At 61.9% G+C, this 13,925-nt stretch overlaps 2 protein-coding genes across 3 annotated transcripts; one reads left to right on the top strand and one right to left on the bottom strand.

Annotated features, from left to right (window-relative positions):
* Positions 1-645: 645 nt before the first annotated feature.
* On the bottom strand, positions 646-3,874 carry LOC132084486 (complement factor D-like). The gene is made up of 5 exons (XM_059489615.1): positions 3,679-3,874; positions 3,358-3,511; positions 2,982-3,126; positions 2,386-2,643; positions 646-1,137 (listed from the first exon to the last, which is right to left on the bottom strand). Exons 1-5 carry the CDS (start codon positions 3,743-3,745, stop codon positions 961-963), a joined length of 801 nt encoding a protein of 266 aa, XP_059345598.1. The 5' UTR covers positions 3,746-3,874; the 3' UTR covers positions 646-960.
* A 3,171-nt stretch (positions 3,875-7,045) lies between these two features.
* PLPPR3 (phospholipid phosphatase related 3) lies at positions 7,046-11,915 on the top strand. Of its 2 annotated transcripts, none has more exons than XM_059489808.1 (8): positions 7,046-7,147; positions 7,293-7,478; positions 7,588-7,717; positions 8,045-8,240; positions 8,316-8,373; positions 8,548-8,721; positions 8,942-9,067; positions 10,599-11,915. In XM_059489808.1, exons 1-8 carry the CDS (start codon positions 7,073-7,075, stop codon positions 11,733-11,735), a joined length of 2,082 nt encoding a protein of 693 aa, XP_059345791.1. In that variant the 5' UTR covers positions 7,046-7,072; the 3' UTR covers positions 11,736-11,915. The 2 variants fall into 2 exon arrangements, with proteins under 2 accessions (XP_059345791.1, XP_059345790.1); XM_059489807.1 differs by having other exon boundaries at positions 8,316-8,475.
* Positions 11,916-13,925: the final 2,010 nt, after the last annotated feature.

The raw sequence follows: 13,925 nt of genomic DNA, 5'->3' as shown, positions 1-13,925 counted from the left end.
TGCACCTTATTAAGGCTCTTTTCCCCTGTAAGTAAAACTCAGACAGGGCCCTCTGTGAGCTCCTCATAGAACAGGTTTGGGGTTATTTAATGTTTGGTTGGGAACAGCAGCAGAGCAGGGGGATGGGGACACATTGGTGTCCTCCTCATCTCCCTACTGATCATGGAGCTTCTGGGATGGGACTGGAAGGGTCTGGCAGGGCTCTAGGGGTGACCAGGGTGTGGTGGAAAGGTGGCTCTGCCCTGTGCTGCCCCCAGCTCCTGGGACAAGAGGGTCCCAATGAGAATCCAGCATGGATCCCACTGTGAGAGCCAGAGCTGCCGCTGCCATATCAGCTACAGGCAAATTCTGCTTTCCAATGTTCACACAATGCCCCAGATCTCGATGGTATTGTGGTCACACTGCAGGATGTGTCCCCTGCTCCCACCCAAGGCCACACCGTCCCTAAGGGCACAACCTCAGCATGTCCCACCTCGTGTCCAGCTCCTCCCTGGGGAAGCTCCTGCAGAGACGCCCCCATCTCCCTCCTTGTCCCCACTCCAGCCCAGCAGCTCTGCAGGAATCATCATCGTCGTCATCATCATCATCATCATCATCATCAATCATCATCAATCATCATCATCATCATCATCATCATCATCATCATCATCATCATCATCATCGCTTTATTGCAGCGGTCGCAGGCAGCGTTCTGAGCACCTTCAGCAAAGCCTCTCGAGGGCTGTGAGCCCCAATTCTCCCCCACCCGGGCCCTGTGCTTTGTGAGTGGGGGGCCAGGGACCCCCTTGCTGGGTTCCTCACCCATCCCCTGGCCCAGCCCTCCCTCCTGGCTGGTGGGGACGCGCTGGCAGCGGGGTGGGCAGCGCTGGGAGCCCGCGGCACAGGGCAGGGCAGCACCGGCTGCGCTCTGGCCGTGCTGGCAGCAGCAAGCCTGGCAAGGAGCAGGTCCCCGGGGTGCCCTCAGCGGGTGTCCCCCTCGCCATGGGCGGCAGAGGCCATGACGCTGTCGATCCAGTCGGCGTAGGGGGCGATGCGGGTGTAGATGGCCGGCTTCTTGTAGTTGCCGCAGACGCGGGAGCCGGCCGTGAGCACTCCCTCGGCCACCCCGCCGCACACCAGGGGCCCGCCGGAGTCTCCCTGCACGACCAGACCTCATCAGTACGGCCAAGGGTCTGCTGGGACATCCCAGCCATCTCCCAACCCTCGTTCCTTCTTCCTCCAGGCTCCTGTGAGCTGCTCTGCAGTGGATAGCAAGGGGCACCACCCTGGGGATGCTGTGCCCTCTTGCTCCTCAGCTCCTCACCTCTCCCAGGCTGTGGGCATTGTGCCCACTGCCCTCTCCCAGCCCTGCGTGTGTGGTACCTTGCAGGTGTCCTTCTTGCAGGAGTCACTGCACATCATGTTGGGGGTGATGGTGCCAAGGGTTTTGTGTTGTGGGTGATGGTGCCAAGGGTTTGCCAGGACCAAGGGTTTGCTAGAACATTCCAGCACAGGGAGCGCCCACTCTGGGGACCTTGTCCCTGACTGCTCCTCAGCCCCTCGCCTCTCCCAGGCTGTGGGCATTGTGCCCATTGCCCCCTCCCAGCCCTGTGTGGGTGGTACCTTGCAGGTGTCCTTCCTGCGGGAGTCGGTGCACATCATGTTGGGGGTGACGGTGCCAAGGGTTTACCAGGATGCCCCATCACAAGGAAAACCCACCCCGGGGACGCTGCCCCCTCCTCCTCCACAGCCTCTCCCAGGCTCTGGGCATTGTGCCCACTGCCCCCTCCCAGCCCTGCATGGATCCATGGTGGGTTTGTGGTACCTTGCACGTGTATTTCCTGCATCCTGCAGGAGTCGGTGCACGTCACCTTGTGGGTGATGGTGCCAAGGGTTTGCTAGGACACCCCAGCACAAGGAGAACCCACCCTGGGCACGCTGTCCCCTCCTGCTCCACAGCCTCTCCCAGCCTCTGGGCATTGTGCCCACTGCCCCCTCCCAGCCCTGTGTGTGTGGTACCTTGCAGGTGTCCTTCCTACGGGAGTCGGTGCACATCATGTTGGGGGTGATGGTGCCAAGGGTTTGCTTGGAGCAAGGATTTGTCAGGACACCCCAGCACAGGGGGCACCCACCCTGAGCATGCTGTACCCTCCTGTCCCACAGCCTCTCCCAGGCTCTGGGCATTGTGCCCCTCATCCCTGCGTGGATCTATGGGTGGTACCTTGCAGGTGTCCTTCCTGCGGGAGTCGGTGCACATCATGTTGGGGGTGATGGTGCCAAGGGTTTACCAGGATACCTCATCACAAGGAGAACCCACCCCGGGGACGCTGCCCCCTCCTCCTCCACAGCCTCTCCCAGGCTCTGGGCATTGTGCCCCTCATCCCTGCGTGGATCTATGGGTGGTACCTTGCAGGTGTCCTTCCTGCGGGAGTCGGTGCACATCATGTTGGGGGTGATGGTGCCGTCGTGGCGGGTGCGGTGGTTGCAGACGTCCCTGCTGATCACCGGCCGCTCCAGCTGCTGCAGTTTGTCGGGCCGGGTGCCGCTGTGGTCCGTGGTGCCCCAGCCCGCCACCTCGCACACCGTGTCGGCCGCCACGTCCCTGTCCTCCCGCTGGAAGGGCAGCACCCGCACGTCCGTGTTCAGCTCCGCTTCCTCCTCCAGCTGCCGCAAAACCACAGGGGGAGCCGGGTCACAAGGGCAGGTCACACTAACTTGGGTGTAAGTACACAGTGAGCCCAGCCCTGACACTGAAACCACCCTGGCCCCAGCCACCCTCAGGGCTTTGCCTCCTGGTTGGAGCCCCAGGATGCAGCCAGAGAGCAGAGCTGGAGCTCTGAGGAGGATGGAGGCATTTGGTCACAGCTGGGGGAAGCAGGGATGCTCCCATGGGAAAGGGAGGGATGGCCCAGCCTGACCCTGAGGATTTCCTCCACTGTAGAACAGTGGGATTTGCAGGAATGGGGCTGTGCCCGGTGGGGAGGAGGGTGCCACCAGCCCACCTGGAGGAGGAGCAGGTCATCCTTGTTGTTGTGGATGTTGCTGCCGGGGTGGGGGAACTGGGCACGCACTCGGTACAGGCGTTTGTGGGGCTCGGGCTGCGTCAGCGAGTGGGCACCCAGCAGCACCTGGAAGAGTTTGCCATCCCTGGAAGAGATCAGAGTGTGGGACAAACAAATGGGGGTGTCATTGCCACCAGCCGTGGAAATGGGGTGCTGTGGGGGGGTTGCAGAGCCCATCAGGGAGCTCCAGGAGGCCCTACAGCCCTCTTTGCAGGTGAGAGCTGTCCCACACTCTGACCCTGGGGTCCCACAGTGGGATTTGCCCTGAGCCCAGCAGCCCCCCCAGCCCTGCACCGACCCCCCCAGGCACACTCACGTCTCCTCCATGCAGTGGGCAGCGCTCAGCACCCACTGCCGGGCGATGAGGAAGCCCCCGCAGACGTGCTGCCCGTCCAGCTGCAGCGAGGCCATGTAGGGCTTCAGGTGGGGCTTGGCTTCAGAGCCCCTCAGGATCCGTCCCCGGGGCTGCCCTGCAGAGAGAGGTCGGGGGAACAGGGCAGTGTCACTCCTGTGGTTCCTTCCCAAACCCCCAGACCCCTCCTTGTGGGCTGCACCAGCACCTGGCTGCAGGAATTGGGGGGCTGAGCAGGGACCCCCGAGCTGTGTCACTGCCCTGGGGTGTGGGGGGAGCGCTCACCATCCACTGGGGCCCAGAGGAGCAGCAGCAGAGCGAGGATGAGGATGGGAGCAGGGTTTGGCCCCATGGCTGCAGAGCTGGTGATGCCCAAAACCCACCCCGGGGTTTTGGGGTGCAGGGAGGACGCTGCTCACCCGGGGCTGGGGCTGGGACTCGCTTTTATGTCCAGTTTGGGGCAGGAAAAGGGGGGGAGGAGGGAGCGGGGGGGTTTCCGCAGCGTGGGCTGAATGTTTTGAAATATTCAGCTTATAAAAGGGGTCAAGAGTTCCCGGCACAAACAGCGCGGGAGGAGGAAACAGCCCGGCCCAGCTGCCGGCCCTGGCACCCGCCGCCGGGGATTTCTGCGCCCGGGTTTAAAAATGCTGGAAAAGTTCAGGCTTTTGGCAAAAGAAAGCTCCGGGAAATTCAATCCCAGCCCTCCCAGGGGCCCCCGTTCGGATGGGGGGCCGGTCCCTGGTGGGTGCTGCGTGCCCAGGGGTACAAACCCGTCCGGTCACCCATCACATCACCCATCACATGCGGGGCTCTGGGGGGCGATGGCAGCCGCAGGGGCGCTGTCCGGGATGCCGGGGGCCGTGGCTGCCCCGCTCCCCGCTGCCTTTCTCCCCGGTGCCGCTGAGCGGAGCCACATCCCGGGCCCGTCCCCGGAGCTGCTTGGGAAGATGAAACAGGAAAGCCTGATAAATATGATTGTCTGGCAAAAGATTCTGAGAATATGGAAACTGTAAGCGAGATTGAAATGAGAGCAAGCTTTGAGATCCCTCAGTTACTGAATGAGAAAACAATGGCATGGCCAGCTGAAGGTGATCCTCTTTTGATGGAACAACACCCTCTGCTTGCAGACAGGCCCAAGGGTCAGAGCAGACCCTACAGCATGGCAGAGGGGGCCCAAAGAGGAGTTTTTAGGGTTTAAAATGTAACACAGTATGGTAATGTAGTGATTCTTATAGGCTGTATGGAAATGCTGTAGGATTTGTGTCTTGTACTAGATTGGTTAGTGAGAAGTAGAATATTCAACACAGAAGATTTATTGTATTGCAAAGAGAACTTTGCTGTCTTACCTCTTTTACTCTGTTACCCTCTCATCCTCTCTCCCCCTCTCTTCTCTCAGCCCTGCTCTGAGCTGTGGCTGCAGCTCCCAGCAGGGCCCTGCACCCAGGCCCTTTGCAATAAACCCCAAATTCCTCACCTGGCTGCAGAGATCTCTCATCCCTGTCCATCCCAACCATCCTACCCCCCGACACTCCTACACGGAGCCTCTCACAGCTCCTCCAGATCCCACTGCTTTCCCACCTTGCTGGGATGGCCACTGTGGCTACCAAGAGCAGGGTCTGGCTGAGCAGGGCTCCAGGGGACAGCCATCCTCTCCTTCTTTCCCTGCTCCACCAGCTTTTACAACCCCACATTCCCTTTGTCCGGCTGCTCAGAGCCCCCATCCCCTCGATTTCTGACCCCCCAATCCCCCAGGCCAGTGGTCAGCAAGTGGCCGGACACACCCGCAGGGAGGTCCCCGAGGCTCAGGTGTCCCTCTGTCCCTCAGGTGTCCCTCAGGTGTCCCTCTGTCCCTCAGCTGTCCCCTCTGCAGTGGTGGCTCCCCCTCCCCGCTGTCCCCACGCTGGGCAGGGGTCGGAGCAGGGTGGGGGCGTTGTGGGGAGGGGGCTGAGCCCGGCTCAAATCCGGGATTTTCCGCAGCTTAATCGCAGCTTGCAGGGATTCGGGATTTCCGTGTTAAATACGCCGGGAGATTTCTGCACACTTAGGGCCAAAAATGGAACGAGGGCACCGTGAGGAGGCCCCAGGATGGTAGAGGGTGGTTGGGGGGAAAAAGTGAGTGTGGGATGCAGGGAATGGGGTACAGGGTGGGATATGGGGTAGGGCACAGATGGGACCCTCTGCAGGGTGAGGATGGGGCTGGGGGCTGCTGCCTCTGCCAGGAGGGGCTGGGAGCCTCCAGACAGCAAAGGGGGCTGCACCCACCTCCCTCCCCAGGCCCAAATCTGGGAGACACGAGGCTCCTGCTTGAGAGTGGCTCCTGACATTGTCCCTGGGGCTGTTTGTGAGCTTGGGTCCAGGAATCCTTCCCTGAAACCCTCGGGTGCCACGGGCAGGGCAAGCACTCTTGGCAGAGAGAGCCCAGGGAGGCTGGCAGAGCTCTGGGGTGGTGAATTTTGGGGTTAAGTCTCAGCCCTCCGTGGTTTTGGGGTCACATCTCACCCCGTGGTGTGGCACCACCCCTCGGATCCCCCCAAGCCAATGCAGGGGAGGGGGCTCTGCCTGCCAGGAGGGGCCTCGGGGCAGGGGGCACCACTCCAGCAGCACAGGGAGATAAAGGTTGATCCGGGGGCTGGAGATGGGTTAGGGGCAGCCCCGGGAGCCCCCGGTTCCTGGCACGGTGCGGAGCGAGGTCGCTCCCGCTGCTGTGCTCGGCCCCGCCCGCCCTTTGTCTCTCCTCCTTCTCCCCCCCGACCTCCCGACCCCCCCCCGACCCCCCCCAGACCCCATCCCTGCACCGGCGGGGGCTCCAAGGGGGCTCGCTGGGGGCTCGGCGCCCCGGGAGGGGCCGGGGGCTGCGGGGCGGAGCGGGGGGCGGCGGGCGAGGCAGGAGGAGGAGGAGGAGGTGGAGGCGGCGGGGGCGGAGGAAGCCGCCGCTCCCCGCGCTCCGCCGAGGCAGGAGCATCCCGGATCGCGGGGACACGGGGACATCCCCCCCATCCCCGGCCGCCGCCGAGCCCCGGGGCCGCCGCCGAGGTGAGTGGGACACAAAGGCGCCGCTCCTCCTCCTCCTGCCCCGAAACCCCCTCCCCATCCTCCCATCCCCGACCCCCGCCCGCGGCTGCGGCACCGTCCGTGCCAAGGGGAGGTTCCCGCTGCGCCCCCGCCCTCCCGGTGATACCCCCGGTAAATCCCCCGGTATTTCCCCCCCCCCCCCGCCCCCCATCACCCCTTTCATTGCCCCTCGTCGCTCCATCCCCGTTATCCTCCCCCCTCGTTTCGGTGCAATCTCGTGGGGTTGGGCCGGGAGGGTTCGGGGAGCCCCGGCCCGGCTCTGCGGGCACACCCCCCTCTGCACGCCCTCCGCATCCAGCCTGTCGCGGTGGTGACCGCCTGTCGCGACAGAGCCTCCGCCCCACCTGTTGTTGTCACAGCCCCTGGCTCGGCTGGGCACCCCCGGGGCGCTGGGGGCACCCCCAGTTCCAGCCTGGTGAGGGGGGCACTGCTGTGACCTGGGGGTGACCAGGAGGGACAGGGGGTGTCCCTGCAGGGTCGGGGGGTGACTCGGGGGGGCTCATCCTCCTCCAGGGACTTGGAGGGGTGACCAGTGGTGACCATGCCTGCCATGTGGTGACACTGGTGCCTCCACAGCCCGGTGGGACTCCTGTGCCTGTCCAGGACCATGATCCCCCCGAAGGAGAAAACCCGCGCCCCCAAGGACAGCATGACACTCCTGCCCTGCTTCTACTTCGTGGAGGTGGGTGTGGGGAGGGTGGGCACGGCCTGGGGGCTGTGCAGGGGCTCTGTCCCAGTCCCTGGCACAGTGGTTTGGGTTCTGTGCCCCGTTCTGTGTGGTGCCATCGCTCTGGGGGTCGTTGGTCCCCACCCTGTCCCCTCCCCAGCTGCCCATCGTGGCCTCCTCCGTGGTGACGCTCTATTTCCTGGAGCTCACGGACCTCTTCAAGCCGGCCAAGGTGGGCTTCCAGTGCCACGACCGAGCTCTCTCCATGCCCTACGTGGAGACCAACGAGGAGCTCATCCCGCTGCTGATGCTGCTCAGCCTGGCCTTCGCCGCGCCCGCCGCCTCGGTGCGTCCGGGTTTGTCCCAATGGGGATTGGGGTGCTCCTGGTGCCTGGCAGTGCCCAGCATCCATCAGGGGGGCTCTGCCAACAACCCAGCCCTGGGTTCCTTCCCAGATCATGGTCGGGGAGGGCATGGTGTACTGCCTGCAGTCCCGGCTGAAGGGTCGTGCTGGTGCAGAGGGCAGCATCAACGCCGGCGGCTGCAACTTCAACTCCTTCCTGCGCCGCACCGTCAGGTTTGTGGGTACGTTGTGCCACGGCCTGGGCAGGATCTGGGGGCTGGAAGGGATGTGGGGCCACCCTGGCTGTGATAATGGCCCCAGACCCTGGACACTGCACCGGACCCATCCCAGTGGGTGCTCCAGGGCTGGGTGAATCCTGGCTGCCCCATTGTCCCCCATCCCAGTGGGTGCTCCAGGGCTGGGTGAGTCCTGACTGCCCCACTGTCCCCATCCCAGTGGGTGCCCCAGGGCTGGGTGAGTCCTGACTGCCCCACTGTCCCCATCCCAGTGGGTGCTCCAGGGCTGGGTGAATCCTGGCTGCCCCACTGTCCCGTTCCTACCACCCCCAGGTGTCCACGTGTTCGGGCTCTGTGCCACAGCCCTGGTGACAGATGTCATCCAGCTGGCCACAGGCTACCACGCTCCCTTCTTCCTGACTGTGTGCAAGCCCAACTACACCCTGCTGGGCACCCCCTGTGATGCCAACCCCTACATCACCCAGGACATCTGCTCAGGCACCGACAAGCACGCCATCCTCTCTGCCAGGTACGTGCCAGGGGAGCCCTGTGTGGCACTGCCAGCCCTCCTGCCCTATCCCAACCACGTCCCTTCTCCCTGCAGGAAGACCTTCCCATCCCAGCACGCCACACTCTCAGCTTTTGCTGCTGTCTATGTGTCGGTGAGTTCCCAGCACTGCTTGGCACAAGTCCCATGCCATGGGCATGTCCCTCTCTTGTTGGCACAGACAAGCTCTGCCCAATATTCTGTGCCCATGCCGGGTGTGTGCAGGCACCTGCAGCTCCACACGCACCCAAGAGCTCTGTGCATGACTAACAGCCTGTTCCTGCCCCAGATGTATTTCAACTCCATCATCTCGGACAGCACCAAGCTCCTCAAGCCCATCCTGGTCTTTGCCTTTGCCATTGCTGCTGGCATCTGTGGCCTGACCCAGATCACCCAGTACCGCAGCCACCCCGCTGATGTCTACGTGGGCTTCCTGATTGGCGCTGGCATTGCTGCCTACCTGGTGGGTGCTGGTCCTGCCCGTGCCCAGGGAGGGGCTGGGGGATGCTGTGGGGCTGTTTGACTCCTCACTCTCCAGAGCAGCTGTGCCCATGCCATCCCTGGAAGTGTTCAAGGCTGGACAGGGCTTGGAGCAACCTCATCTAGCGGCAGGGACTAGATGACCTTTAAAAGTCCTTCCCAACACAAACCATTCTAGGATTTTCTGGTTCTCCTTCCCACAGGCTTTCCATGCTGTTGGCAATTTCCGTGCCCCAACAGAGCGGGTCCAAGCCCAGGCACCGGCCAAGGACGCGCTGCGGGCGCTGACACAGCGGGGCCACGATTCTGTCTACCACCAGAACAAATCTGTGAGTGCTGTCATTGTAATGCAAAGTTCAATTGTCATTACATTGCAAAGGCTCCTTATTGCTGGAGTCTTGTGCCTCCTTGATGTTTCTTGTAGGCAACTCCTCTAGGCACTGACTCTTCCTTGTCCTCGCGGTAGCCAACTGTGTGTCAGTGTTCACAGGGGTCTCAGGGTGAGGGAAGAGATGAGGATCTCCATGTTTCAAAAGGCTTGATTTATTATTTTGTGATATATATTACATTAAAACTATACTAAAATAATAGAAGAAAGGATTTAATCAGAAGGCTAGCTAAGAATAGAATAAGAAGGAATGATAACAAAAACTTCTGTCTCAGACAGAGAGTCCAAGCCAGCCGACTGTGATTGGCCATTAATTAAAAACAACCAACACGGGCCAATCAAAGATCCACCTGTTGCATTAACAGCAGATAATAATTGTTTACATTTTGTTCCTGAGGCCTCTCAGCTTCTCAGGAGGAAAAATCCTAAGGAAAGGGTTTTTCATAAAAGATGTCTGCGACACAGCTGACTCCAGATCCCTCAACCAACCAATCTACTCTTTTATAACACTCTTCTTATTGCCTACAGGTGTGGCCTGTTAAAATGAGGCCCGCTCCTAATCTTTAGTAATTGGTTCAGCTGCAACTCTTTAGGGGATAAGATTACATTCTATACCACCTTCATTTACCCATACTGTGTCTTGGTTTGGAAAGCCAGGACTCTGCTAAAGAAGGCAGGAGCCTCCCCTGAAATGGAGAATGTAAACCCTCCCCACCCCTCTGAATTGCTGTAAATTTTAAATTAAGGGGCTCTCAGGCAAAAATATGGGAGCAAGAAATAACAGTTCTTTAATAGGAAAGGGAAAAAAAAAGGATAAAATGAACAATGCAGTACACTAGAACAACACTGACAGAGTCAGAACCCAACCTGACACCCTGTGGGTCAGGGTGTTGGTGGCAGTCCCACTGGAATTGTGGCTCAGTCCTCCTGCAGTGTCAGGGGTGGTTCTGTTGGAGCAAAGGGGATCTGTAGGGAAGGCTGTATTCTTCCTCTGAAGATTCAGTGGGAGAAGAGACAGCTCCTGTTCCTCTGGGGAATCCAGCGGAGAAAGCCATGCTGGCGTCTCAAAAACCTCTGGATTATATCTGGGTAGCAATGTTTGGCTGGTGTTGCAGAATCTCCAGATTATATCCAGGCAGGAATGCTTGGCTGGTGTTCCAGAATCTCCAGATTATATCCAGGCAGGAATGCTTGGCTGGTGTTCCAGAATCTCCAGATTATATCCAGGTAGGAATGCTTGGCTCCTCCATCTGGGCTCTCATCTCCCAATGGGATGCAGTAGTTCTTATCAGCCATGCAGTGACATTCAAGAGCTGTTATCAGCAGATGTCCCCTCCCGAGGGAGGTGTGAATGTGGTCACTCAAAGAGAGAGGTAAGGCAAACTGCCCACTTGACAAAAAATAATCTGCCATACAGATGTTAACAGAAAACACCTTGTCTTGCAATCTGGAACAACTGCATCCCCCTCCAGGTGAGCACCGACGAGCTGAACCCACAGGCGCGCCTGGAGGAAGCAGCACGGCCGGTGCCGCGCGAGAAGAACTCCCTGGGCAGCCTGAAACGGGCCAGCGTGGACGTGGACCTGCTGGCCCCACGCAGCCCCATGGGCAAGGAGAACATGGTGACCTTCAGCAACACCCTGCCCCGCGTCAACACGCCCTCCATGGACGACCCCGCGCGGCGCCACATGACCATCCACGTCCCCGTGGACGCCTCGCGCTCCAAGCAGCTCATCACCGAGTGGAAGCAGAAGTCTCTGGAGGGTCGCAGCATGACGCTGGCCGAGGAGGCGGCGCAGGGCCGGGTTGTGGGGGAGCCCGGAGAGGAGGTGCCCCCATCTCTGTACCCCACGGTGCAGGCACGCTCTGCTGAACGGGCGGCCATGGGGCCTCGTGTGCTGATCCAGCCCCGGCCGGGCACCTCGCAGCTGGTGCACATCCCCGAGGAGAGCCAGGCGGGCGCTGGGGCCGCAGCCGGCAGCGGGGCGGCCGTCAGGGCCAAGTGGGTGATGGTGGCAGAGAAAGGGGGAGCGCAGAGGGTGGCCAACCCGCCGCGCCTGATGCAGGTCATCGCCATGTCCAAGCAGCAGAGTCTTGTCTCCGTCACACCCAAGCACTCGGAGACGTCCTCGTCCTCCACCAGCTCTGACTCCTCGCAGTACCGCTCGCCCTCGGAGCGCGACAGCTCCAGCATCATCACCATTGATGCCCACGCCCCTCACCACCCCGTTGTCCACCTCTCCGCTGGCAACGGGCCCTGGGAGTGGAAATCGGGGCCGAAGGGGCCGGAGGGGTCAGACACCTACGAGCTGGGTGAGGTGGGGAAGGATTTCCACGGCTTCCGCCCGGCCAAGAGCACCGGCGTCTCGCCTGGCTCCTCTGTCAGCGACATGGAGCAGGACGAGCCGCGCTACGGCAGCCTGGCCGCCATCCCGGGGGCAGCAGGGGGTGGTGGGGAGCGGGTGGAAGCCCCCCCTGAGGGGCTGCTGGCCACAGCCAGCCGTGACTCCACGCTGAGGAGGAAGCCGGCCGAGAGGGACGGGCCAGGGGACAGCGAGGTGGACCTGTACTACAAGAAGATGCAGGCAGGCCGCAGGTTTAAGGACTGAGCCCCGGTGCCCCACGCCCCTGTTCTGATTTGGGGGGCTCTGTGATGCTGGGGTGCCTCTGCAGGGGATGGCAGGACGGGGCTGGATTTGCTCTGGACCAGCACGGCCACGCTGGTGACATCTGTGGGACCCCCAGCAGGGGACCCTGCTCCTGCTCGGGCAGCTGGTGGGGCTCTGTCCCCCCACAGGCTGTGGGGCTGGGCAGCTCCAAGCACTTTTGACTTTGTTTTTCTCTCTAACACTGGTGCTGACATTTCCGAGGGGTTATTTTATTCCAGCTCTGGAAGTGGATGTCTGTAGGGGGGCAGGGAGGGACAAATGGTGCTGAAGGGTTTTGGGGGGGAATAGATTAAGGGGTTTAACAGGGGGAAGAGGCTGCTGTGGGGCAGCAGGCCCTAGCTCATGTGGGGGTTTGTGGGTGCTGGGGGTCCTGTGACACCCCCCCATCCCGGTTTATTTGAGGGAGCCTGAGGGTGGACAGACTGGGAGGGGGGTCTGCCCAGTGCTGTGGCTCTGGGTGTGAGAGGCTGTAAATAGTGCAGGGACTGGAGGAGAGGGGGATTTTGGGGTGGGGAATGCAGTGGGGACTGAGCTCTGTCCCAGTAGGAGCAGCCCTGGGTTGCAGCTGAGGTTTGGGGGGAGCAGGGACAGGGAGGGGATCTCCAGGCTGCGAATGTCGGGCAACAGCTGGAGCTGCTGTGGTTTGAAAAGCAAATAAACACGTGGATGTTGCCTGGCTGGGTTATTTTGGGAGGTGGGGGCAGCTGAATCCCACGACTGGGTTTGGGGGGCAGGACCAGGGCTCTGTGGGAGTTCCCAGCCCCGGGGAGCAGCGCTGGGGCAGCCGTGTCCCCCCCCTCCAACGGGACACTGTGCCGATGGCACCAAACTGCCACTGCCAATTGGATTAACAGTGGATATCCCAAAGCCTTTGCCTTGCAAACATATGGATTATCCACATAACCCTGACTCGGTGCTGGAAAAGCCACCCGGGATTAGCAGGAGGATTGTGGCAGCAGCTCGTGGGGTGGGGTGGGAGATGAGGGGTCCCACTCCATCCAAGCAGCACGAGGGGCCTGGGGCTGCTCCATCCAGCCGCGGTGACCCGGAGAGGTGACCGGGAGAGGTGACCCGGAGCCGCTGGCGAAGGTCGCCGGCATTGACGCCGCGCTCCGGCGGTGCCGGGCGGGGGTCGGGGCGGTGCGGGGGCTCCCAGCCCCGCGGCCCCGCATCGCCCCCGCGCTCACGGCTCATTGCGGTGCCGATGGCGTCACACGCCGCTTCCCGCCGCCTCTGACCCAGCGGTTTCCATGGCAACTGGCAGACCCGCATCGCTCCCGCACTCTCGGGCAACACCCCCGGCCCCGACCCGCCTTGGGGAGCCCCCCCCCCCCCCCCAAAGAGCCGCTGCTGCATCCCTTGGGGACCCGCGGGGTCGGCAGGGACCATCCTCATCCTCATCCTCATCCTCATCCTCATCCTCCTCCCCCGCCCAGGCCTGCAGCAGGAGGGGCTGTCAGCCCCCACTCATCAGCTCCAGCCCGGACTCTGCCTCGGCAGCACTCGTGTCCCTTTTCCCCTGGGGACACCCTCTCCCCGGAGTCCCCGCGTGTCCCCCGAGGCAGGGCCCGCCTTTGTGACACACAAAGGGCTCAGCCCCACTCCCGGCCCCGCCCCGGGGCTCCCTTAATGATTTGGGATTCCCGACTCGCTCCTCGAATTGGGGTGAGTGGTTTGGGGTTCCAGCTAATTCCCTTTCCGCACCCCGCAGGGCTGGGGGCGTGGGGAGGGCCGGGCTTTAGGGTGCTCCTTCCTCAAGGCTGGGCTTTAGGGCCGAGCTTTGGGGCGCTCACCCTGCAGGCAATGCCTTCCCCCGGCTCTGGGCAGGGGCTGGAAGAGCCCTTTGGTGCAGAGTCCACGTTTTTTCCCGTTAAAGGAAGCGTTCAGGGCAGTTTTTCAGAGCCAGCTCCTGACACGGTTCTGCTGTCCCGAGGGTTCTGCCGTGGGAAGGGACAGGACACAACCCCCTCAAAGTCACCGCTGTTCCCATGGGGACCCCGACCATCGCTGCCACCCCGGTGGGATCCTTCACCCGCCCCAGCAGCCGAGCAGTGTCCGAGGGGCCAGGGAAGGGCTCAGGGATGCCCGCGGTGGTTGCAAAGCCTGGGCTGGGCCCCAGGGAACTCAGGG

This window comes from Ammospiza nelsoni, chromosome 27 (genome assembly GCF_027579445.1).
Source record: "Ammospiza nelsoni isolate bAmmNel1 chromosome 27, bAmmNel1.pri, whole genome shotgun sequence".
NCBI classification, from domain to species: domain Eukaryota; kingdom Metazoa; phylum Chordata; class Aves; order Passeriformes; family Passerellidae; genus Ammospiza; species Ammospiza nelsoni.
Note: the sequence above shows the minus strand (reverse complement) of the source record. Positions and strands in the feature narration are given on the sequence as shown.